Here is a 26,991-nt window from a genome sequence, read left to right on the forward strand (position 1 = left end):
AATTAAAAATTTGGAAAAATTAAATATTAAATGTAATCTGAATGTCTACAAATAATTAAGATTTGAATTTAAGGTATTGTTATGAGTTGAGACAAAGGTTAAGTAAAACTTAAAAGTATAAGTACTAATTATTAAATTTGTATACGAGTTTGTGGTATAAATGTTGGTGGTTTATTTTTAATTTTTTTTCTCTTTCTGGAAAGGAAGAAAGGAAGTGAAAGGAAGAAAAGGAAAAAAAAATATTAGCTCCAAGTGTGAGATAGGAGACTTAGAAATTGGGATCATTTAAAACCTGGAAAAGATAAAGATTAAACGTTAAACTTAAATATCAATGGCAAATTAAAGTTAAGAAAAACTTACTAGATTATTGTCTAAAAGGTGGAATGTCAAATTAATTAAGATATGTATAGACTGAAGATTATTGATGAATATTAGAAAGGTATTTTTTGTTTGATTAATAGAATAAGAACTGTATTGGTTTGAACATGACAGTAAATATCATGGGGGAAAGAGAGGGAATTAGTTTGTTGTAATAATTTGAGATTTGTACTGATGATATTCAAATGCAACGGAATTACTGTGCTCAGCCACACTACTTTTCAAATATGTAAATGTAATATTGTAAAATTAATAAAAAACTTGAAACTGAAAAAAAAAAGAATCAATCAATCAATCAGTTTCCAAACTCTCCACCATGGCCAAGACCAAAGAGCTGTCCAAGGATGTCAGGACAAGACTGTAGACCTACACAGGAATGCGTTACAAGACTATTGCCAAGCAGCTTAGTGAGAAGGTAACAACAATTAGTGTGAATATTCGCAAATGGAGGAAACACAAAATAACTGTCCATTATGGTTGTATGTCAAGAACTACCAGTAGCTAATTTTGCCATTGCCATTGTTCCATGTTTCGTTTCCCCATCTCATTGACAAAATGTATTTTTTCCACTGTTGTGTCAGATTTATCTTTACAGCTCTCAACATATATCTTAATAATCTCTTATATTTTTTGTTCAGACATTTCAGAACTACATCTACTAGAAATATTTGAGGATTCATTTTAAATTTTACTTTTAGAATTTTTTTTATATAATATCGTGTGCATGTAGTTCTTGACTTATGACCACAGTTGGGACCAGAATTTTAAGTGAGTTGCACTTGATTTTTAAGTGAATTGTACCCAATTTTATGATTTTTGCCATGGTTGTTTAGCAAATTACTGCAGCTGTTAAATGAATCATGCAGTAAGTGAATCCAGCTTCTCACACTGACTTTGCTTGTTGAAAACTGTCAGGGAAGGTCACAAATGGTGATAAGGTTGCTGCAACTATTATAAATGCATGCTGATTACCAAGCACTTAAATCTTGATCACATGACCAAGCAGATGCTGCAATGGCTGTAAACGAAAGGATTGGTTATAAGTCACTTTTTTCAATGATGTTGTAACTTTGAATAGTTGTTCAGAGTTATGGTTGTTGAGAACTACCATATTTCTTTTTAGTACTTTTGAGATTTTTTTTTTAATCTAATTCCAACATACAGATAGTTCTCAATCTGTGACTGTAATCAAGCCTGCCCATTAAACCTCGTATTGATGGGCGCTAAGTTAGACAGCTTTGTTTAACAACCCCTATGATCTGTTCTTCCTGATGGGGCCCATAAATGAACATGTACGTTATTAAGTGAAACATAGAATCCCTCATGGGTAGAGGAGGTCCTGTGAAGCTTGTTAGTTGGTCTAGAAGCAGACAAGCAGAAAATTTTGCAAAGCTAAAAGTAGCCCAGTGGAGGGGAAGAGCCCAGCTGCCAATGGCAGCTGCTTTTGGGAGGCAGCTACATAACCCATGCATGAATGGCTTTGCCCAACATGAGATCCAGATATTTTCAAAAAATAAATGTACAATGGATGACAGATGTGGGGAGCTAGTCTAAGTGCTATGGGGTTCCTAGTGGGGAAAGAATGGGAGGGCCTGCAGCATCCCTCCCATTCATAAGGATGAATGTTCACGGGGTGCTGCAGTTGTAACTTCAAAACGGGATATGTAGTTTTTTGGGGGGAGGAGTCTTAACTTAAAATGGCGATTAAGTGAGGGTCATATCTCAAGGACTACCTGTATAAAATGTTTATTTTTGTTCTATGATTTATCTCTTTTTCTGTTAATGTTTTATATCATCTGTAAAGCATTTAATAACAATTTTCCCTTAAATTATAGTTTGGAATAAATTTTATTTTTTCCATATTTTTTTAGTATTGTTATATTTGTGTCTTAAAATTTTGCATCCATTTTATTATGCAATGTTTGACTTGTTCAGTCTTCATATACTATTTTAGTAGCAATTTATTTATATGTGGTCTTGATTCTATATAGATGTTACATATCTTAAAGTCTCTTCTTTTTCTTAGAGTAATTTTTTTATTCTACCAACAATTTACAAATACACTAAAACCATTTGGTGAAGTGATCTGTCAGTTTGGGTTAAGCACCATCAGCATTTAAAGATTTAATTGATTTAATCAATATGCTGATGATACCCAATTATATAATAATACATATCCAGGCCAGTTAAGTGAGGCTGGTGAGATTCTATCCTAGTGTCTGGAAGAGGTTTGGAGGAGAAGAAACTACCCCCAACTCAATCCTACCAAGAGCAAGTGACTAAGAGTGTTTGGACTAACCAGATCTCAGGATATTCCATCTTTGTCTTTCGAAGGCATACCATTTTGCTTTTCCATGTTGGTATACAACCTGGAAGTCTGCCTGGACTCCCAGGTCCTGCATGAAGAACAGGTGATAGCTGTAGTTAGAAGGGTCTTTGCACAACTTTACCTGATGTTCCTGTTATGCAATTTTTTAGACTTGGGCGTCTTCAGACAGTCACTCATGCACTACTGGTTCAACTACTTCAATGCGCTGTATATGGGGCTGTCGCTGAAGACCACTCAAAAGCTTCAACTTGTCAAAATATAGCAGTGGAAGCAGTGATGGCATTTCTCAATATGCTCATGTAACATTTCTGCTTCACACCTCCTGCATTGGTTGGCAGATTGCTTCTGAAAGCGATTCAAGGTGCTGGTTGTTATCTATAAAACCCATATGGCATAGGGTCATGGTGGCGAATCTAGGGCACACGTGCCACAGGTGGCACGCAGAGCCCTCTCTTTGGGCACGCGCGCCGTCACCCCAGTCCTAGGCCTTCAGCTGGGTTTTATAAAATCTTTCCGCTTTGGGCCTCCACTGCTGTGTGCAAAAAAAAAAAAAAAAAAGGTTCAATCAACCAATTTCAACTTCTCACCGAAAAAAAAAAGATCTCGCAAAGTTGGGATTGATTGAACTTTTTAGTCCCACCCAGTCTGCCACTACCTCTGCAGCCACGCCCGCCCAATTGGCCACACCCAGCCAACTGGCCACACCCAGCCAATGGGCCTTGCCTACCTGGCACCTGATGATACATAAGTGGGTTTTGGGTTGCAGTTTGGGCACTTGGTCTCTAAAAAGTTCGCCATCACTGGCATAAGGTCTGGTTTCCTGAGGGATTGCCTCCTCCCAAAGTGGCCTCTGACCACTTTGATCTTGCAGAGTTGCTATGCTCCAGCTTCCATTTAAAAGGACTCAGGAAGTATGTTTTCTCTACATTATTCTGTCTCTGGAATGAGCCCCCCCCCCAAAAGATTTGGATGGACCTCTCTACTATTGTTCAGAAGACTGGTGACATCCTGGCTTTTCACCAAGTTTTGGTGAGAATGAAGGAGTGAAGGATTCCCTGCTTCATTCCATCTGTCATATTTGCCATTTTATTATGTCTTTATTTGGCTATTATGAACTACTTAGTCACTGCGAATCAAACAGTATACCAGCTTAATTAATTATACTTGCTGTAATCATCCCCAGAATAAAAAATATTTAATGGCAAAGCTAAAAAAAATCTTAAGTCTGAAATGTTTCTTTTAAGAACATAAATCACAGAAAAGATTTTCAGAAAACACAATATATTTAAAGTAGTACTACAAAACTGTTACCTTCAGAATCTCCTCTGCCAGTACTTAAGTTACGCAAAGCTATGGAAACAAAGACCCATATTGGAATTTGTACCCATATGAGCAGGGTTGTCTTGAAAGGGTGACAATTATCTCGAATATATAACTCTGAAACTATTCTTTTTATATTTCTCCTGTAGCATGCCCTGGATGGAAAGACAAATAAAAGATAATATTATAGATTAACAGCACAGTCCATGAACTAAAGTGGTTACTTATACCGAGTTCAACAGAACTTCAGTACAGAGCAAGTGAAGCCTATCTTGACTTTAAATGTTGCAATAGGGAGATTGTTTAGAATTAGAATTTAGCAGTGTTTCTAAGGTAAGAAAGAATAGCACATTATATTAAAGCTATTCCTTGTGGAAATATAACCATTAATTTTGGACTATTTTTAATGTAACTACCTGTGGAAAACATTTGACTTTTAGGAGCAGCTAATTATCTGGAGATAATTCAATAACAACATGACCACCTGTTTTTTTAAAATGTTAAGATTAAGGATGGCAGCAAAAAGTCTCCAAGATTTAAATTATTCATAGAGAAATAATGGTTAATGACATTCTATTTTTATTCCTGGTTCACAGTAAGAACAGATACTGTAAAATTTGGAAACTAAACTTATTTTTCACTCTCTTTTTCTTAAAAGAGATGCTTTCTATATTGTATACCTGAAAGCAGAGATTGCATTCTTTAATTTTCATTGATATGAGAGTGACTCTTAGAAACTTTTGGCAGAAAAACTGGACAAATGCTTCAAATGAATTTTGTACATTATATGTACAATATATATAGTCAAATTTGGAAACAGTTAATGGGAGTGTAAAGAAAATATTTTGAATAAAGGTGGAAAGATCAGAAGAAACAACTTACTTAGATTTCTATGAAAATCTAAGAAAATATCAGAAAATATACAAATAGTTGAAAGAAAAATATAGAAAAGGAGGCCAAACCCTAGAGCAGTGGTTCTCAACCTGTGGGTCGGGACCCCATTTGGGGTCGAATGACCATTTCACGGGGGTCGCCAAACAAGGCTGTCCACCATTTTTTCCTCCTTTTATTTGGCCACACCCCTGGCACCCGGTGATGTATAAGTGGTTGGGGATCACCACAACATGGGGAACTGTATTATGGGATCACGGCATTAGAAAGGTTGAGAACCACTGCCCTAGAGTGAGACTTACAATAGGATTACTGTACAAATAATAGGATGTAGTAAAGTACCTTGCAAGTATGTAAATTTGTAATCTCAGATAACCAATTCAAATATGAAATACTGAAAAACATATATTGGTATTTTATGGGATTATTAGACAGAGTATTAAAATGATCTCACCTAGCCTCCTTTTCAGACCAATGGTATTGCTTTGCAGAAAGTGAAACCTCATAACGGAGCTGTTTGGCTAAGTATTCAATTTCAGGCTGCAACTTTTCTAACTAGCTGAAAAGATATAGAAGTCTTAGTTATATAAAGTACACACTTTCTCAGGTATTATCTTCTAAAGATATATGCTTCATCCAGTCTCCTCGTTTCTAGGTCAGTACCAACACTACATTATACATCATGTGACATTTTTCACAAGATTTGTGTTAAGGTTATCTTCCCTTCTTTAGTGTATATCATAAAGTACAATGAAAAGGCAAAATAAGAAACAGTAGAAGGCCTTGTGGAGGAAATGACAAATATGATGAATACAGTATGCTAAGAAAAAGTATTGTGCACAATAAAAAAAGGAAAAGGAAGACGCACAGACATTATTCAGACTAAAGACCTTGCTTTTATAATTGAATTAAATTAAATATATTCCATAAATCTCAGTGCATCGGAATGTCCATATCACTTCATATATTTGATACTGTTATTTTTAGATGAGGCAAACTGAATGTTACTCATTAGAAGTTCAGGAGTTCAAACTGTACTTACATGGCACGCAAATCCAAAAGAATCCGATTAATGATCATGTAGATACCACCCTCTTTGTGCTTTCAGATTTTCATAAGTACATAAAGATCTTAGCAGAATCTGGACTACACATCTAAATTCTCCTATTTATATACTGTCATAATTTAATATCAATCAATGTAAAAAACGTGCATCCCACTTTCCTCGGAAGCATCACCTATTCCTTTAATTCCACATTTCGTAAATAAAAGCACATTGTATTAGGACAAGAACCCTCTGCCGATGCTCAGTGACGACCCCTCATTTTGGAACTCACGCTGGCGACGACGCGCTTTTGGAAGACGCTGAGAGGAAGGGTGAGGCCAGTGCGCAGGATGGCGGTAGCTGCTAAGACCGTGGACCACCAGGGCAGTCCAGATGCGGCCTGCATAGCTATCAAACCCGATTCTACCGTCGCGACAGGTACTGACGAAGACAACGTCTCATACCAGGTTCCAACCCAGGAAGGGTCTCTGTGGCTTTGTTCGACACCCCCGGCGGGCGTGGGCGTACAAAGGAATCGAGCTCCCCCAGAACGGCAAAGGAGGTCGAGGCAGGAGCGGGAGCGCAGCCCGTAGACGACCCTAACAGCCATTTTCGCTCCAGCAAAAGACGCCATATTGCTGGTCAGAATGCGTATGCCCCCTATCGTCAAGGCCTAGGCTAATATTTGATTGGGTAATTTATCTAGAAATTGAAGCCCGCATGTCTCAGATTGAGAAATATTGGCGTTAGCTTTTGAAAGTTCCGGTTCCGGTTTTTGAAGGCGTCTTTGGCGCTTTGGTTGAGCGGACGCTGTGCGCGCCTGTGTATTCCTTCCTGTTTTTGTTTTTTTTTTTGCACATGGAATCGCTTTGGGTGAAGAATGAGCTATTTTATTGTATTTGACTAAATAATTAGATTAAAAAAATAAAGATTGGATTTTTCTTAAAAGGACAAGAATATGGTAAAATATTTTTTTCAACGAGAAATGTAAAGCGATATTTTTGGCCTCGGGCTTAAATATTGTTTACCGATAGCCTTGATTTGAAAAAGCGAGGCTTCTTATAATGAGACCAAATAAGGCTGACATTGCAGGGAAGGTTATCAAAGAAAGAACATTTTTGATTCTCTCTCTGCGATATATTATCTAGTATCCCCTCTATACGTTAGCCTCAAACTACGGAAAGTTATCTTCAAGGAAAATTGTATGAAATGAGCAGGAAGGAGAGATGAACCCCTTCATCAAGTCATTTGATTATTACTATTTCTAATATGGAACCTTCCTTTTTTTCTATGCTGATGTGCACTTTGATTTGCAAAAATAAGCAGAAAAGAAAAAGATTATATGAGTCTTATCATACCAGTTCATCCATAATAATTTCCAGAGGGATAGCAATGTTAGTAAGGGCCATTTAAAAAAAATTATAGGCCTAGGCACATTTTTATTTATAAGCCTTTGTTGCAATGATAATCAGGATGCTTGTGATTATAAAGGTATTCCCTGGATCTCTGCTTTTCAAGTAAACTGCAGGGGATATTTTCTTATCCAAGAGCACTAATAATATTTTCAGTTCAAGCATTTATTTACATTTATTTACAAAAGTGATTGTAACCTGGGAAGTTATTTCACTCCCATTAGGTGTCTATGTACAATTCATGGCATGTGTCTGATTTTTGCATATGACTTAATGTTTTTAGAATATCAAATTCAAATACAAAATCAAATTCAATTTTGTTATTTACATAAATTCAGTCAGTACTGAACTAAACTAGCAATTTCAGTGTCATACCAAACAGTGATGTGGTCACCTGTAGAGCTGAGCATATGTAATTATATTGTTTATTGCAATATTATGAAGTTGCTTTGATAATTAATTCTGATTCATTATATCTTGTATCAGATTTCTCTGACTATGAAAAAAAATCAGGAAAGTTATTTTTAGTAATTGATTTCTTTACCATCAAACAATTTTTATTGTACTGTTATTACTAGAATTTTCTAAACCATTTGAATTGGAAAGAATAAAAGATTTAATAATTTTAAAATATTATTTTTATGCTTAGTTTAAACAATCATGTTATAAAAAAAAACTCAGGAATCTGGCCATGGATTTTGTCTTTCTTATTGATAATTGTTAAAGCTGGGGTGTCATGCAACAATTGCATGTTTGAATTCTAAAATTCCAGAGCAGTTTAGATTCTTCATTTTCTATGTCTTTCTCTATTTTATGGTTCCACCAATTCCTGTTTGCAGGCAAATGGTATTTCTTACTGATCTTCCAATGCACCATTGTTGCTACTTTGTCATACCATTGTTTGTAGTCAGTCTGCGCAATCTTCTTGCATCAACTGTTACTTCAGCTTTTTTGCCAAGGTGGCACTTCCTATCTTATCTGTTGCTGCCTTCTCAATTCTGGCTTTGTTTGCAGTTGTTCTTAAGGCTTGGTCTTGTGCAGCCAGAATTAGCTCCTCTGTCTCTTTCTTCAACTTTCCTGCACTTAGCCATTTACCTGTTTGTTTGTTTTTTTAATGTACTGGCCATATAATACTTTATCTTCCCATGCCACTTTTCTGTTCTTATTATTAAAATTTATTTACCACTTGTGTCACTATAGGGCCATTTTAGGTGGCTTACAATAAAAAAGGAAGACATAAAAAAGAAGTTTAAACAAAGTGAAAGTAAAGATAAGTAATAGAACAATAAAATAAAAAATATAATAAAGAAAACAAAGAAAACCCATCAATATGAATAGTAAAAAAAAATGGGCATGTGGGGAGTTGGAGTCTGCAGTCTAGCACAGGGGTTACCAACCCCCGGTCCATGGACCAGTACTGGGCTGCAGCATGCCAGCAACCGGTCCACACAAACAAGGAAAGCCCCATCCACAGGATGCAGGCTGCACACAAAACTGCACCCCCTCAGAAAAACCTTTCTCCAAGTAGCAGGTCCCTGGTGCCCAAAAGGTTGGGGACCTCTGATCTAGTAGCTACCTCCAGAGTTGAACTCTCCCATTGTGTCCCCAGGCCAACTTGTAGAGCCAGGTCTTTAGGTTCCTACAGAAGTAAAGGAGATTGAGGGCAGATATTACTCTGGAGGCAGGATTTTCCAAAGGGCAGGTGCTGCGGCAGAGAAGGCTCTTCTGGATTCCAATAATTGTAATTCCTTTTTTTTATAAAGTTTTTATTAACTTTTTCATACAATTCAGTAGTACTTATTCAACAAATGTGTTGTCTGAGTTTATCATTGATTCATATACATTTAATTCCTAATACTTTATTCTTTTCTCCAACCATTGATAAAATAAATCCCAAGTTTGAAAGTATTCTGTTTCTTCTATTTCTTTCAATCTCAAAGTAAGTCTGTCCATTTCCGCACATTCTAGTATATTTTTAATTATTTCTTCCTCTGGTGGTATTTCGTCATTTTTCCAGTGTTGCACGAATATGATTCCTGCCTGTGTTATCACATGTAGAATCAAGTATTTACTTTTTTATCAATCTTTTCTGGCGTTATACCTAATAAAAAAGTTCAGGTTTAAAATCTATATGTTTTCCCAACATCTTTTCTAGCCAAGTATGTATTTTTGTCCAATACCTCTTTGCTTTAACACATGTCCACCATACATGATAATAAGTACCTGAGTTGTGTTTGCATTTCTAACATCTATCTGACATATTTTTAAACATTTTTGCTAATCTTGCTGATGGCCATCTATAAAACATTTTATATGGATTTTCTTTGTAAGAAGTTGACATTGTCAATTTATAATTTCTTTCCCATAAATTTTGCCATTTTTCTAAATCTATATTATATCCAAAATTCTTTCCCCATGTTATCATTGTTTCTTTAACTTGTTCATTTTCCATTTTCAAATTCAAAAAAAGTTATAGGTTTTCTTAATTTCTCATAATATCAAATCAAACAAGGTCTGCTCTTTATAAAATCCGTACAGTTTAACATCTTTATTGTATCTAACTTGCATTTGTAAAAATGCCCACCATGATAGATCAATACCCTGATTTTCCATCTCCTGTTTAGATTTTAAATTCCCTTCAGAATTTAGAATATCTCTATACGTCCATATTTTCTTGAAACTAAGTTTGGATGTACAGATGCTTCCATTATTGAAAGCCATCCTGGAATTTTCAAGTATATTTTACATTTTATTTTTTCCCATATTAGTAATAATACGTTTCTTATATAGTGATTTTGAAAATACTTATGAATTTTATTTTTTCCATACCATAAGAAAGCGTGTCAACCAAGTTGTAAATCATGACCCTCCAAATATAACAAACTTTTATTTCTAAGAGTTATCCATTCTTTTACCCATGTTAGTACAGATGCTTGATAATATAAAACCCATTCTGGCAAGCCAAAACCTCTATTTTCCTTAGCATCTTGTAACATTTTCAGTTTGATTCTAGCTTTCTTTCCTTGCCAAATAAATTTCAAAATCAGTGAATTTAAATCTTCAAAAAAATTTCTCTAGTTTTATAGGTATCGTTTGGAATAAAAACAATATTTTTGGTAATATATTCATTTTTTACCATAGCAATTCTTCCTAACATCGACAATTACAAGTTTTCTATTTTTCCAGGTCCAGTTTTATTTGATTCAGTAATTTTATATAGTTATCTTCTTTTATCGTTGAACATCTTGCTGTTAGATATATTCCCAAGTATTTAACCTTTTTGACTATTTGTAACTCAATTTTTATGACATTTGGGGTTTTGTTTGTTTATCTGTGAGATTTTTTACTATCACTTTAGTTTTTTCTCTGTTTATTTCCAGTCCTGCTATCTCTCTATACTGTTTTATCTTTTTCAATAATTTAGGAATCATTTCTAAAGGTTCTTCTAGGACAGTGATGGTGAACCTTTTAGAGACTGAGTGCCCAAACTGCAATCCAAAACCCACTTATGCATCGTTGGGTGCTGGGTGGGCATGGCCATTGGGTGGATGTGGCTTCAATGGTAACAGCAGACTGGGTGGGACTAAAAGGTTCAATCAATCAATTCCAACTTTACAAGATCTCCCCCCCCCCCAAGAAGTTGAAATTAACTGATTGATTGAACCTTCTTTTTTTTTTGTACGCGGCGGTGGAGGACTAAAGTGAAAAGGTTTTATAAAACCCAGCTGAAGGCCTAGGACTGGGGTGATGGCGCGTGTGCTCACAGAAAGGGCTCTGAGTGCCGCCTCTGGCACCCATGCCATAGGTTCGCCACCACTGTTCTAGGATGAATACTAAGTCATCTGCAAATGCTTGCAGTTTGTAAGTTTCACCCTTTTTTCTAGTCCTTTAATTTCCGTATCTTGCCTAATATTTCTATTTAAAGCTTCCAAAGTTAGGATAAATAACAATGGAGATAGTGGACATCCTTGTTTTGTACCTTTTCTTATCTCAAAATTCTCTGTATAGTCTCCATTTACAATTACTTTTGCTGTTTGTTTGTATATTGTTTCAATCATATTTATAAAGTTTTGTCCAAAGTTCATTGTTTTTAGTTCTTGAGTCATAAATTACCAGGAAACATTACCAAATGTCTTTTTTTAAAGGTTTTATTGAGTTTTATAGGTTTGGGGATAAAATAGGGTCAGGATAGGGATTAAGATTTAGGGTGGGGTTGGGATCAAGATTGGGATTAGGACAGTGTTGGGATCAATATTGGGGTTATCCCCCAATAACATTTTCAATCTTTAGCAAACAGACTATTGTCCGGATACATATGTTCAATTAACAATAGTTGATATAGTGATAGATAACTGTAGTAAGTATAATAAACAATAATCATAAATAGTATCAATCAATGCATATCATTCTTCTTACTAATATATATTCAAAATAACATATCACATTTGTTTCTCACTAGTTCGTTTTCCTAACCATTGGTAAAAGTTATCCCATGTTCTAAAGTAAACTGAATCTTTAATCTCTAAAGTCAATCTATCCATTTCTGCACATTCTAAGATTTTCTTAATTAAAGTCTCTTCAGTTGGTAAGTTTTCACTTTTCCAGTATTTGGCAAATACTATTCTGGCTGCTGTCACTACATGCATATTAAATATTCATTCTCCGTCTCATAGTTAGGTCCTAATATTACTAACAAAAACAGTTCTCATTTAAATCTGTTTTTTAATAATCTTTTCCAATCATGTATGTATCTTAAGCCAAACATTTTTGTTTTAGGGCATGTCCACCAAATAGGATAGTAAGTACCTGGCCTTTGTTTACATTTCCAGCAATTATTCAAGTATTTTTAAACATTTTCGCTAATCTTACTGGTGTTATATGCCATCTATAAAACATTTTATACAAATTTTCTTTATATGAGACTGCTTTAGCAAATTTAATATTTCTATCCCATAATTTTTGCCAGTCTTCCAAATTTATAGAATATACAAAGTTTTTTGCCCATGTTGTTTCTTTTACTTGTTCTATGTATATAAATTCAGTCAAAAATTTCTTAATTCTTTCTGCCATTATCGAAGCAAAGATTTTATAATCCACATTTAATAGCGATATTGGTCTATAGTTTTTTATTTGTATGAGGTCAGTATCTTCTTTAAGTATTAAGGTAATATTAGCTTCAGTCCACGACTTTGGTATTTTAGTCTCCAAAAAGATTTCATTACACAGTTTCAAAGTCAGGCTTAATACATCTTGTAATGCTATATAAAATTCTGCGGGAAGTCCATCTCGGCCCAGAGTCTTATCCTTTTTTGCCTTTTTATGGCTTATATAATCTCCATCATTAATATTTTTCCATTTAGTATATTTCAAATATTCTCTGGGATTTTTGGCAAGTCTGCTTTTTTTAAGTACAACTATTTTTTCTTTAGGAACTTCCTCTGCCTTATAAAGTATCTCATAGTAATCTTTAATAATTTTTTTCATTGCATCATTTTGGAACTGTAATTCTCCTTTTGAATCTTGTAGCTTATTTATCATTCTTTTTTCTTTTTCTTTCTTCAATCTATATGCTAACCATCTCCCTGGCTTATTAGCATTTTTAAAGAAATTCTGTTTAGTCTGTTTAATCTGTTGAACCATTATTTCCATCTCAGCCAGGTTTAATTTATGCTTTATTATCTCCATTTGTTTCTTGAGCACTTTCTTTTGTGGGTCTGTTTGTAACCCTAGTTCCAATTTTTTAAGTTCTTCTCTCAGCTTTAACTATAGTCATTTCTTTTCTTTATTCTTTTTAGAAGCATAAGTTATAGCCAACCCTCTGAAATATGCTTTGGCCGTGTCCTATACATTTTGAAGGGATGTTTCTTCTTTCTTGTTTATTTAAAAAAATCCATTTCCTTTGTCGCTAGTTGCAAGAATTCTTTTTCTTTCAATATGGATTTATTCAGAGACCATCTTAGTTTTTTCTTAGTTCTTTTCCAGGTCATTTTTATTGGGTTGTGGTCTGCCCAAACATTAGTTTCTATCTCCGCATCTTGTATTATCATTTTCAAGTCCAAATATGTCCATATCATATCAATTCTAGACCATGATTTATGTCTATTTGAATAAAATGTATATTGTAGTTTTTCTGAGTTTCTTTCTCTCCATATGTCTTGGATACACAATTCTTCTATCATTTTTGAGAACGCTTTAGGTAGTATATTTCCTCCTTTTCTCCCTTGCTTATGGCTTTTATAATCCAAAGTCGCATCTGCTGTTGCATTAAAGTCTCCCATTATACAAAGATTTTGGTAATTTAAGTCCAGTCTTAGGTTCAGGATCACCTTTTTCCAAAAATGCTTTGTGGTGCTCAAAAAACTCCAATGCTTTAAGTGGTGTGTCTAGTCTATCTTTTCGTGTCCCAGTGGATTAAGATCCCTTCTAGAATCAACCATCTAAAATTCACTCCTTTTTCAGCCAATTTCCTGGTTAAAAACTGATAGTCTCTTCAGGCCTCTCTTACCCTTCTAGGAATTTGTTTGAGAACTATTTCTTTTTCTTTATATTTTAACGGTTGATCTCTTACTTTTCTCAGAATCTCATCTCTTGTGGATCTTTTAAGACCTCTAACATGGACTTCTCTGGGCACTTTATTTCTTCTAGCATAGTTTGAATTGACTATAGACCTGATACAATTCTCCTTCCATTTGGATCTTCTCCATTCCTAGAGGATCTACCAGTAACTCAGTTATCAAATCTAAGAGATCCTCTTCTTTGTCTTCTATTATATTTTGGAATCTTAGAAGATATGAGGTCTTTTCCATTTCTATAGCCGCCAATGAGTCTTCCAATTCTCCATTTTTTGAATTCTTTGCTGATTGTCTGTAATCATATCTTAAAATTTTCAATTTGGGAATCTATATTGTTAATTTTTTATTCATTTTGTCAAGGTCATTTTTCAACTCTTCATGATTTTTCATCGAAGTTGCCATCTGAACTGCAATTGCTTGCAAAATTGCCTGAGTATCTTTTTGGTGAACATCTATCTTTTCTTGCTGCAGCATTGTCGTAATTGATTTCTCATATACTGGACTTGCAGAAGTCGAAGCAGGGGCAGAAGATCCTTTTTCCCAAGTTTAGATAGATTTAAAGCACTCATCTTTGTCTTTACTTCTTATATTGTAATCCACCAGGTAGCCAAATGGCCAGCTTTTATAATCCAATAGGCTTCTATTAGTTAGGAGGGGAAATCCATAAAAATAGTTGAAAATAAAAAGTAAAAGTAAAAATAGCAACAGGGCAAAAAGAAGGGAGAAAAAAAGAGAAGGAAAAATACTCCAAAAATAAAAATGGAAAAATAAAAAATAAAAGAAAAAGCAAAAATGTCAAAATTATAATCCACCAAATTTTGTTCTAGGAAATTTCTTAACTTTCAGTTCTTCTAGGACAGCTTGTTATAGTTCCAAAGCACACAGTGTTTATAATCCAGGGAAGTCAGATGGCTCCATATACTATTTGTTTATAGATATAGTCTATTTTATTAAGCCAAGTAAACCAAAAGAAAGTCTTTTCTCCAGCAGTTTCAAGGACTTTCAGATAAACAATGTCTGGGCATGCAGCCAAAATTCTAATCTGAATAAGCTCCACTCAAGGGAAAGTGGACATAGTTCTCAATGTAACCACAAGGTGACACTACGTATCCTTTCCCAGCATGTTTAAAGGGGGGAAAAGAAAAGAGAAAAAAAGATGGTCTAAAGTAAAAGTAAAAATTTAAAAGGTTTAAAAAAGTAAAAATTGTAGTGGCTTTTCTACAAAGAACAAAGACAAAAAAATCTCTATAAAAGCAGGAGCATCCCAAATTTATCTTAAGCTTCAGACAGCTTTAAAATATAGAATTTTTTTAATTTGCCAAAAAGCTTAAACCGCCGCTTGAATTCAGAACGGGGGGGGGGAGAAAAAATTCCACCCCCTCCCTAAAAGTAACAGCTTCTCTCTCAAGCTGTAAAAGAGCTATTTGCCTAACAGGAATCCACTTTCTAGTGAGAAAGGAAAAAGTATTCTCACCCACTCAGCTGTTTGCTGCCGCTCTAAGCTTCTTCATCTCCAACGATCAGCTGGTAATGGCAAACTGCATAAATGTGGTCCGCCTTTTGTTCTGCCAATTCCGAGGGCTCCTTCAGATCCAGCGAGCCGGCTACCACTGACCCAGTCTACGAAGCTTCACCTCTTCGGGGCAACTTTCAGTCCTTTTGGACCCATCGGCAGGCGAAAATCGGACCTGGGGAGAGGAGAATCATTCCCTGAGTCTATTCTTCAGTGATGTCACCAGATACTCCTCTTATCAAATATCTTTTGAGCATCTAGAAATACTAGTGCCTGTTGTTTTCCTGGATGCATTTCATAATATTCCAATATGTCCATTATAATTCTTAGGTTGTTTTTGATTTGTCTCTTTGGTAGAAATTCATTTTGATCTGGATGTATAAATTCAGTTAGAAATCTTTTCAGTCTCTCCGCTATTATTGAAGTAAAATTTTTATAGTCCACATTTAGTAATATCGGCCTGTAATTTGTTATCTGTGTCAAATCTGAGTCTTCTTTTGGTACTATGTTTCCCCAAAATTTAGACCCAGTCTTATATGTTTTTTTTTTCCTTCAAAAGAGGCACTAGGTCTTAATTTCAGAGAATGTCCTACCTTAGGACCACTGCAGCCAAGCCTCCCATGCCCCAACACTTGTCGCACTGCTGCTTGACTTCTGCAGTCATTTGCTGACACTGCATCTGGATGCCATGTGGTGCATTGCACCACTGCTGCTCCTCCCGACAGGACGCCACATGGCGCTTTGGGCTGCTTCCGCTGCTTGCGCAGCACTTCAGGCTGCTTCCACTTGCACAGTGCTTTGGGCCGCTTCTGTTGCTTGTGCACTTTGGGCAGCAAAAACAGCCTGAAGTGCTGCACAAGCATCGGAAGCAGCCCAAAGTGTGTGAGCTACAGAAGCGGTCTGAAGCCCCATGCAGTGTCCTGGGAGGAGCAAAGGCGCAATGCGCCACATGGCATCAGGCCACAGGTGGTAGCAACTGGCTGCAGAAGTCAAGCAGTGGCACGATAGGTTCAGGGCATGGGAGGCCTGGCTGCGGTGGTCCTACTGGTAAGGTGAGCAGGTCTGGGGTGCTTGGGGTAGGTTCACCCCTTCTACCTCTGCCCTAGCTTGATTTTTAGTGGTGCACTCACCCTAAAACTAGGGCTTAGTTTTGGAGTAGAGCTTATATTAGGCCCACCCCCCCACCAAAATCAAGCTAGAGCTTACTATTGGGCTGGGTCTAACTTTCGGGGAAATGCGGTATTAAAGTAATATTTGCTTCTGTCCATGTATTTGGGAGTTTAGCCTCCAACAAAAATTCATTACACATATCTTTCAACGGTGCACTTAGTGTATCTTGTAGGCATTTATACAACTCTTCCGGTAGCCCATCTGGTCCCAATGTTTTTTCATTTTTTTGTCTTCTTATAGCCGCTGTCAATTCCATCATTGTTATTTTTTCATTTAACATAATTTTAAAGTTTTCTGAGATTTTTGGTAAATTATTTTTTCCATATATTGAATCGTTTTCTCCCATGAAATTTGTTCTATATCATACAGTTTCTCATAGTATTCTTTAATTATCTTTTTTATTTCTTCATTTTTAATTGTAAACAGCCTTTTTCATCTATTATCAGTTTTTTCTCCTGTTTTTTAAGTTTATAGGCTAACCATCTTCCTGGTTTATTTGCATTTTTGAAAAAAAAATGTTTTGCTCTGTTTAATTCGTTGTGCCAATTTTTCTGACTCCATTAAATTTAATTTATGTTTTATTATTTCCATTTGTTTTTTCAGTATTTTCTTTTGTGGATTTATTTGTAGTTCTAATTCTAATTTTTTAAATTCTTCCCTTAACAGTATATGTTGTTGTCTTTTTTTTTGTTTGTTTGTTTCCGCCATGTATGTTATAGCTACACCTCTAAAATATGCTTTGGCTGTATCCCATACATTTTGTAATGTTGTATCTTCTTTTTATTTTCCTTAAAGAACTCCATTTGTTTTGTTGCTAGTTCTATAAATTCTTTTTCTTTTAATATGGATTGGTTCAAGGTCCATCTTAGTTTTTTTGTATTCCTTTCCATGTCATTTTTAAAGAGTTATGGTCTGCCCATGTGCCTAATTCTATCTCAAATCTCTTGCATATTGGTCCTTAATTCAGGCATCATCCAAATCATATCAATTCTGGACCAAGATTTATGGCTATTCAAATAGAATGTGTATTGTAGTTTTTCTGGATTAGTTTCTCTCCAAATATCTTGTCCAATTTCCTCTATCATATTAAAAAAAGACAAGTAATCTTTTTCTTCCACTTTTTTCCTGTTTTGCTACTTTTATAGTCCAATGTCCCATCTACTATTGCTTGAAATCTCCTACTAGACAAATATCTTGATACTCCATTTCTACTATTTTTCTATGAAGATTTTGATAAAAAATTTTCTTGTTTATTATTTTGTTCATATATTACTACCAAAAGTATTTGTTTTTGATGTAAAAATATTTCAACCATCACAATTCTTCATCTGAATAAATCATTTTATAGTCTATTGTCTCTTTGATGTATACAGCTATTCTTTTTTTCTGTTATGCTGATGCATAACAGAGTTTCCCAGTTTTTGGATATTCCCAAAATTTGTAGTGTTGTTTTTTTTATATGTGTCTCTTTCAAACAAATTATATCAATATTTAATTTCTGTAATTTTTTTTAAAAAATGTTTCTTTTTGATGGGGAGTTCAGTCCATTTATGTTCACTGAAAAAAAAATCTGTTTTCTTTCTCCATTTTGTTTACTTATTTTTAGGTCTTGTTGATCTCACGGTCCTCTGTTCTCTTGCTATTCCCTCACCCTCTTGATCTGGCTTCCCCTTCTCTCTTTCTATTTGTATAGTTGTTTCCTCTGTTGTTTGTTCTGTCTGCTTCTGGTCTTTTCTATCCTCTTGTTTGTGTTGTACTCTTTCATCCAGGAATGCTTTTTCTTTCATCAAAGTCTTCTGCCTTCGAAACTGAACCCAATTGATATCTTGTATTGTTCCAGTTGATTAAGATCCCTTCTGGCACTAACCATCTAAAGTTTAACTTTGTAGTCAAGAAGTGATATTGTCTTCGGGTGTCTCTTATTCTCTTAGGGATCTGCTTCAACACCACAATTTCTTTGTTTTTATATTGTAATGATTCATGTCTAATTCTTCTCAGTATCTCATCTCTTATTGTTTTCTTTATAAATCTTACATGGACTTCTCTGGATAATTTGTATTTCCTCGTGTAGCTTGAATTCATTCAAAATATTTCATCTATTTCCATTTCTATCTTCGCTGTTTTTAGAGCCTCCACTAATGGATTAATAATCACTTTTGCTATATCTTCCTCATTTCAGGTATATTTTGGAATCTTAGTAGTATACAGCTTTCTCCATTTCCATGGCTGCAATTGCTCCCTGTAAGCTTTGATTTGCTTGTTCTAATCTTTCATTTTCTTCCATTAATGCCTCCATTTTTTATCATCAAATTGTGCCTTTATATCCAGCATTTGCTCATTTAGCTTATCTAAGTTGTTTTTTCTCTCTTCGTGATTTTTCTGTTGATTCTTGAATTAGCTGTAGTGTGGCTTGCATCTCTTTGTGAGCAGTTTGTTTTTTCTTGCAATGTTGTTTCAATAGATCCCTGACTTGCTGGGCTGGATGTTCCACCAGAAGGTGCAGAAGAGGGTTTTTGGGTTTTTTTTGTAATTTTAGTGAGTTTTGGTGCACTCATTTTTCAATTGAGTAAGTTTGTAAATCCACAAGGAGAAAAAGCAAAAGGAAAAAAAGCCAATTGCCTTAGTCTATAATCCAACCGTGAAACAAGCCAACTGCTTTAGGCTAATCCAAATGTTCCAGTTAATTTAAAAATGTAAAAAGCCTTCTGTTTCCAAATAATTTCTATTGTAGTTATATACAGGGTCAAAAGATATGATTGTAGAAAGTCTTTTCTAGCATAGTCACATAAGATTCTTTTGTTTATACCAGGTGTTTCAAGGTCAAGAGCTTCTCTAGTTCTTTTAGTATTTTAGTAGTTGTAATATCTCCTTTTACCACTAGATGTCCTTATTTACTGTGTTGCCTATATCCAGGTTTAAACTTTTTTTCCCTCATAGAAATTAGATATAAAAGGATTTCTCACGTGGTAAGAGTTAACCAATTTTTCTTTAAATCAGTCCCAATTCCATTTTTATATATTCTTCTGTATTCCTTAATTTCATTCCATTTATAATTTTTCACTGCTTTTAACTCCCTTTTTCTCAAATCTTCCTGGGGTCTTTGCTTTGGAAATTTTATCTAATTAGGGGATCTCTATTTCCAAGACCATAAGGAAGAGGAATAAAAGAAACAGTCTCACCCAGTTCTCAGCATGTTGTTGACTATTAGTTGTTTGGCAGCATTCTGCGGGGTTCTTCGCTTTTTTCCTGGTTGTCTTATGACTTAGGCTGCCTATGCCAACAGGCAGCCTTCTGTCTGTTTGAAGAGGTTCCTTGGTTTGTTTGGATTGACTGCCGTCTGCTCCAAACTCCCAAGGCTTTCTTTCTTCCTCGTCGCCTCTTCACGGCAATTCTTTATAACAAAACTTTGGAAACATCTATGCTTTGCTGCCTATCCTATTGACAGTGGGCTATTTTAAATTTTATCAAAGTGCCTAAAGATGAGTAATAGTAATGGTTATAATGTAGAATCCTTAAAATAATGAAGCTTTATTCATACAACTTAAACATTTTTCATGCTCTTAGGAAGGAGCTATTTAGATCATTAAATCCAGACCATTTGTTCAGGAATCTAAACTAAAGCATGGCTTGATTTCATGCATATCTAGTTGTGTTCCTTCTAATAAATATCTTTGTGGTCTGTGTTAGCATTTTGTAAGCATATAAGAAATACATCCTAATAATGTGAGATTAAGAGGGTCTGAGTATGGATTAGCTTATGCCAAATTGATTATCCGAATGGGCAGAATAGCTTCTTCGAATAGCCTATGGATATGTCAACATGTGGAGATATGACTAAAATTTCAGATTGTAAAAAATTGATTTAGTTCAATTTTGTGCAGTAATAGTTTTATTATTATAGTATTCCCACAGGGAGTGTGTCGTTGCAATTATGAGTTTGACACGCATATCATGACATCAATATGTATGGAAAGCACATAGGGAAAGCACATATTGTACAAAAGGCTTCAGAGAGCAGGAGTTTAACTTGGAACTAGACAGCCCACGGTATTTTGGCTAAGGCAGGATATTTCTTTTACTATATATTTAAAGATTTATTATTTTCTTTTTAGGTTTCTGTAGAGAAGGAATACATTGCTATTTTGAAAACTCTATTCAATCTTGGTGGTGTTACTATATGTGTATGGAATTATGGAGAAGATCAACCCTCAAATGTTTAAACTGCACAAGTTCAAGAACTGAGGAAAAGAAATGACCAACAAGAATTGTTGAGGAAAATATTATTTAAAAGCTGTATTTCAAGTGCAACTGCTTCTGTATAGTGTGGAAGATTATCAGTAATATAAGAAAGGAAAGCCCTAGAAAAAGGGCCTGTCCAAAAGTTGAAAAAAAAAGATGTTTAGGCTACTTCTATTAATAAAATTGGGATTATGGTATGAGGTTCTGCAATTCAAAAAGAAAATAAATATGTTTTGCTTCTGTATGCAACTATGATTAATTTAATTACATCCATGCTTTGTGGTTTATCCATTACTTATAAAAGTATTTTTGATAACCAGAACTGTACTTAAGATAAGACTAGCATTCAGATCTATGTAAGAATGGCGTAGGATGGCTTTTATATATTTAAAATCCTGTGAATTATAGCCAGGGTTCCATGAATTATTTTATTACTTAAGTAAATATATACCTACCCATATATATTGCAAATAGTTTGTGGATATATTTCAAAATAAAGACCTAGAAGGTCTCAAAAAAAGAACATGTTCCTTGTCTTTATTGGTCAAGTATGCATTACATTTGAAATATAAAAAGTGTTCCAAAAATGTTCCTAATACAGACTTCTAGTATTCACCCACCCAGTATTTTAATTTGACAAGGCTTATTTCATAAACAAGACATGAAGTGTTTCAATCTGTTCTATTAATATTTTTGCTTTCAAGTCAACAAAATACAGATTGCTTTAATAAGAAACCACATCCTAGGAAACTTAGCTGAACCTGACAATATATTTTATTGTAATAAATACTAAGCAGCACCTACTCTGCTGAAGGATTATTTTAAAGAAGCAACAATAATCCTAATTAACTGTAGTAAGCATAAACTAAAGATTGTTGCAAATATTATATAAAATACTTAAATAGCATTATTCCCCCACCCATTAAAGTGCTGAAAATTAGGTTGGTATGTTTTTCTCCTTTCCATCAACAGCTATTTGATTAGACATTCTTTTTTTTACAACCAATTTCAAATATTTCAATAGGTATAGTAAAAGATAATGGAAAGGTTATTTTAAGAGCACCAGTCGAGGGCATGTACACAGACAAACTTATTTATTCATGAATCTTTTAACATTTCTAAATGTCCATTAACAAGGCTGCAGGATTCTTTGGGGAAATCGTTTTTCTTGCTGGCTTTACACCTGAAACAAAATTTTAGTAAATTTTAGAATTTACTAAAAACTGAACTAGTCTAAGTAACCTTAATTTCATTTGTGTAAATCTTGTGTTGAGCCATCAACACTATTATTTCTGTGGTAATAAGCCCTACTAAATTCAATGGCACTTCTGAAATGATATGTAGAAGCTTGCAGTGTTAATTCCATATGAGAAACAACTGCTACTGCAACACAGTTCATTTCTCCCAACTATCAAAGAAAAGAGACATTGGCCTCTTTGTATTCTCACGTCATACTCGCCATGAATAGAACTTATAAAATTTAAAAATACATACCACACATTGATGTATCCATCATTTAGATTTTAGAAGTACCTGAGATAGGTGGTAACAATTATAATTACTTATTATCATCTGCCACAGGTACTTCTAAAATCTGTTCTAGATTGGAAGAGATTATTTCCCAATTAGTATTCTAATGATTTCTTTTGTGCCATCTTTTAGTTCAGGGGTCTTCAAACTTGGCCCTTTTATGACTTGTGGACCAACTCACAGAATTCTTCAGCCAGCATGCCTGGCTGAGGACTTCTGGGAGTTGAAGTCCACAAATCATAAAAGGGCCAAGTTTGAAGACCCCTGTTTTAGCAGTGGAAGTAATCCAGGGTCACATTATACATTTTGATAATTTCAGAATAGATTATTCCCTTGGCATGATAATTCAGTATCTTCTAAATTTGAGCCATTTCTATCAATAAAGTTCTTAGCAGAAAACAATGGTCAATTCATTCTGACTGAATAAAAAAAAATCATTGCAAGTAACTGACAGAGAACAGAAAACTAAGGAGGAGTATTTTCAAACTAGTTGCAGACAGTAATTTTATTAACCCATCTTTGTAGTAATCTTGTTAGACTCTATATCTTAACATTGAAATGTATTAATAATATTGAAGGGGGGAACTTTGGAAGTGCCTAAATATAATGATTAAGTATCTGTATTTATATTGTTGTCTTGTTCAAGAAGAATTTTGCATAAATGTCATATTCCATTAAAATTAAATTTATAATGAATAAATACCAAATCTCATTGTATAAACATAAGATTATGGAAGAAATTAAAAAATAATGCCCATTTTATGCATACTTAAAATTACACAACTAGAAAAGTAATGCTTATTAATATTTTAATGTATGAAGAAAACATCCAGACTGCTGTATATGAAGATACATCTGTCACATTAAAGTTGAGCCTCTATACTGAATATTGGAAAAATTTACCTTCTGCTTAGCCATTTCTGTTATGTAAACAATTGTACATTTATCTGCCATTCTAAAACGTCAGGATCAAGTTTACATAATTTTGCTAAATTTCTTGTATGCCCAGAAGCAGCTTACAATACTAAAAACCAACCAGCCAAAGAACAGCCTCAATAAAAAATTATGTCCAAAATTAATAATAATCAAGGGCGAAAGAAAATGAAACTAAGAGAGGCTAAGATGAACCACGTAGTGAAAGGCAATGAACAGACATAATGTTCACAGAAAAGTGTCAATATGTTCTGAAAAGCCTACACACTTCAGTCCAATACAATCAAAGAATAATCTGAAAGCTGAGGAGAACTGCTTTTGCCATCTGTAGTCTCCTCTAAGCCAAAAAGAAATCTTCAGGCTATCAAAAGTGATCTGCATTCAACCAAGCTGGTTCATATGGACACTGCTCATATGTGGTGCCCATGTTCCTGTCCAAACCTGGGGAGGAGAATAGAAGTGTTAAGCTATGCAGAGCTTTCTTTGTCTCATATATTCACTGTCATTCATTCATACACACACACACATACAGAGAGAGACGTACATACATACATATATAATTGTTTAATTCCCATTTGACATATGTAAAATATTATCTCAACTTGTTACTCTTTAAAGTAAAATATAAACATATGGAATGTTCCTAGCTCTTTTGATCCATTTTAAGAATCATGTGCATACTGCTTGTATATCATTGTGTGAAATGTTATTACCACTTTTATCTGTTCAACACATTATTCATTATCAATAAAAAATTAACATTTAGCCTAAAGCTGCTATTTATAAAGATCTCCAAAATCAAGAAGTATCAAATACTAAAATTACAGGGTTTTATGCTTTCGGAGTATTCTATTCCCTAAATATCCATTCTTCTATGAGCTTTTTATGTACTTACACAAAATGGCCTGATAAAACTCTGCATTATTAGTTCAAACTAAATTGCCTCAATTTTTTAGATTGTATGTACAATTATATAAATACTATTTGGACAATTTAAGTGCCACATACAAATGTCATCCACAATCTGTCATTGGAATACTATTAACTATAGGAATTAGGAAAACTAAAAGTAACACTGATGCAGCATTATAGACAAAGAGAACGATAAAACCTCCCTTTTCCCCAATACTGAAAGGGGACATATATCCATAAATACTTAGCTCAAATATCCTTGAAACTTACTGTCTGGGGGCCATTAGTCTCTGCAGAATTTGAAACCATCTTTATCAATGAATTCCAAGTTGGGTCACCAGCATGTGGCCCATTAAATATGGGCCCACCAGTACCATCTGCAATGGGTGCAACAGGAGGAATCATTGCATTCCCGTATACTGAAAAAGGCATGCCCTGTCAAGAACAGAATAATGAATTATTTTATTCATATATCTTCACAAAGCTATTGTATTCCTGGTTCTAGATATATGCATATTTTAAGAGAAGTTTGTATTATAAATTATCTTCAATTTAACGTTCTTAATTTATATTACATGTGCTAAAAACATGAGAATTCCTAAGAATGTCTCCCAATTTTGCAACTGAGGCAGTATACAAAATTGTAAAAATAGATATATCCATATATGAGAATGTTTTATAAAATTACTTATTGATACATGTAAGAGGGCCAAAATCTAATTCCATAAATAAAGAATAGAAGACAAAATATCTAAGAAATATTTAAATAAGTAATTGATATATAGTAATTTCTTAGCTATTCAGGATTTTTCTAGACACAATAGAAAACTCAAAAAAGGATATAGTAATTGTTATAGTAAAATCAAATGAAACTTAAAATTTGTTTATGTTTAAACAGAAAAAAACATTAAAAAAATAAAAACCTGGCCAATCATCTAAATGTTAGGTTACCCCAACTTTAGAGAAGTCCATGTATCCTGCAGGAACATGTTGATGGAATGTACCAGAAGGAGTTACAATTCCTGTGCTGTCTCTCTCCATTGCTTGATGTTGTGAGAATAATCCTGGATCAGACATTGGCCTGTGAATCATATGGTTTCCCATTCCACTTTGACACCAATCTACTTTATCTAGAAAGAAAAAAAGTATAACTATTAATATATTCTTACTTACCTTACTACTGAGTTTCTAATATAATCTATACCATGATCTAAAAAACTAAAGAAAAAGGCACTCTGCTTATTTAGCTGCAAATAATATGTCACAGTAAGATTTAAAAGTTAAGCTTTTAAAGCAGGGCATAATTAAACAACCATGAGAGGGACCACTGTCAACTACCGCTACCTTCTCCATCTCAGATATACCAACAACAGCCAAGTTTCCTACACCTGACTCCATCCCTCTGAGCCCTTCTCACCCGTGGTGATTCTAGAAAAAGAGGTCCTAGGTTTAGTTCACAGACAAAAGTCTAGAATAGCACCAGCACCAGACAGGCGAATTCCTTCTTTCTTGAAAGTCTGTGCTGATCAACTGGCCCTCATCTTCACCTGCATTAAAATCACTGGAGATATGTGATGTCCTTTCTTGCTTCAAACACTCTACTATCATCCCAGTGCCAAAGAAGTCCTCCATCAAGGAATGACTTGATATCTGTAGTCCTCCATCAAGGAATGACTGATATCTGTAGTCATGAAAACCTTCAAAAGATTAATGTTGGCCCACCTGAAAAGGTTTACAGATCCATTGCTAGACACTTTGCAATTTGCGTACCACACAAATAGATTGGTAGATGATGCTGTCAGTATGGCACTGCACCAAATTTTACAATATCTTTTTATATATACTGGTTTTTTACAGTAACAATCTTTGGTGCTTGGTAAACAATGTGTTGTCTGGGTTCCAATATTTAACAATGATTAATAGTAATTAATTTTTATAATTCCATAGTTAACATGTTAGATAGTAATACACTTCCTTGACCCTCTCTTCTTCCAGTAATATTCTCATTTTACCAGCATTAAGCAAATACAGTTCTTGGTACTACTGATACATACAAAATTAGATATAGAAATTTTTCTAGTGTACAAATAACAATAATATTAGTATATAACATTTTTTTTAACCAGCTTATGTTTCAGTTGTATTTGCAATTAAGGTCTTCTTATTGAATCAATGAAGACCCTGTTTTTCAAGCTCTTATTTAAATTTCCCATCAGTACTCAAAATATTCTTGTCAGTTATGAGTTTCCCAAAGTTACGTTACATTTAAGAGCCCAGACATTTCATTCCCAATATTTTTACATTTCCCATATCATAAAAAAGTGCTATTCTAATTATATAAATCATATCCTTCTTACTATAAAATCCATTTATATCCAAAAGTTGTCTATTCTTTTAACCATATTCAAACAAATGTTTGGTCATGTAAAACCCCATCTGGTAGGTCAAATCATCTGTTCTCTTAAGTATAACTCTAGCCTTCTTCCTTTGCCAAGCCACTTTCCAAGTCAGTGAATTCAAATCACCAAGGAATTTTTTTTTGTATTTTTATGGATATTGTTTGGAATGGGAGAGACAATTTAGGTGGAATACTTTTGAGGGGGAATTTCACCCATTTGTATTCATTAAACCACTCCCACTTTCCTTCTCTCTTAACTTCTCTTTTCATTTTTTCTGTCCCAAACTCTAGTGATTCTCCTGACCACTCTATAATCCATTTTATCAAATATTTTGAAATCCTGAAAGAT

At 34.3% G+C, this 26,991-nt stretch overlaps 2 protein-coding genes and 1 long non-coding RNA gene across 8 annotated transcripts in view; 1 reads left to right on the plus strand and 2 right to left on the minus strand.

Annotated features, from left to right (window-relative positions):
* Positions 1 to 6,733, minus strand: part of LOC120302807 (cytochrome c oxidase assembly protein COX18, mitochondrial) — a 35,154-nt gene extending 28,421 nt beyond the window's left edge. The window contains exons 1-3 of the mRNA XM_039331766.1: positions 6,256 to 6,733; positions 5,373 to 5,473; positions 4,019 to 4,182 (exon numbers count right to left, since the gene is read on the minus strand). Coding sequence (XP_039187700.1) covers positions 4,019 to 4,182; positions 5,373 to 5,473; positions 6,256 to 6,597 — 607 coding nt within the window. The 5' untranslated portion in view covers positions 6,598 to 6,733. The remainder of the gene's footprint in view (positions 1 to 4,018; positions 4,183 to 5,372; positions 5,474 to 6,255) is intronic.
* On the plus strand, positions 6,284 to 22,833 carry LOC120302809. Its single transcript, XR_005555224.1, has 2 exons — positions 6,284 to 6,401; positions 20,743 to 22,833. It is a non-coding gene; the product is annotated as an uncharacterized LOC120302809 (long non-coding RNA).
* Positions 22,834 to 23,191: 358 nt separating this feature from the next.
* The window catches only part of ANKRD17 (ankyrin repeat domain 17), a 160,978-nt gene continuing 157,178 nt past the window's right edge, over positions 23,192 to 26,991 (minus strand). For 5 of the 6 annotated variants that reach the window (XM_039331765.1, XM_039331760.1, XM_039331759.1 and 2 more), the window contains 3 exons: positions 25,196 to 25,374; positions 24,515 to 24,679; positions 23,192 to 23,773 (listed from right to left, as the gene is read on the minus strand). In XM_039331765.1, coding sequence (XP_039187699.1) covers positions 23,714 to 23,773; positions 24,515 to 24,679; positions 25,196 to 25,374 — 404 coding nt within the window. In that variant the 3' untranslated portion in view covers positions 23,192 to 23,713. Of the gene's footprint in view, positions 23,774 to 24,514; positions 24,680 to 25,167; positions 25,375 to 26,991 lie in introns of those variants that run through there. The other variant, XM_039331761.1, reaches the window with a different exon arrangement.

The sequence above is a fragment of the Crotalus tigris genome, unplaced genomic scaffold, assembly GCF_016545835.1.
Source record: "Crotalus tigris isolate CLP2741 ecotype Arizona unplaced genomic scaffold, ASM1654583v1 scf7180000024437.13266115, whole genome shotgun sequence".
Taxonomy (NCBI): Eukaryota; Metazoa; Chordata; class Lepidosauria; order Squamata; family Viperidae; genus Crotalus; species Crotalus tigris.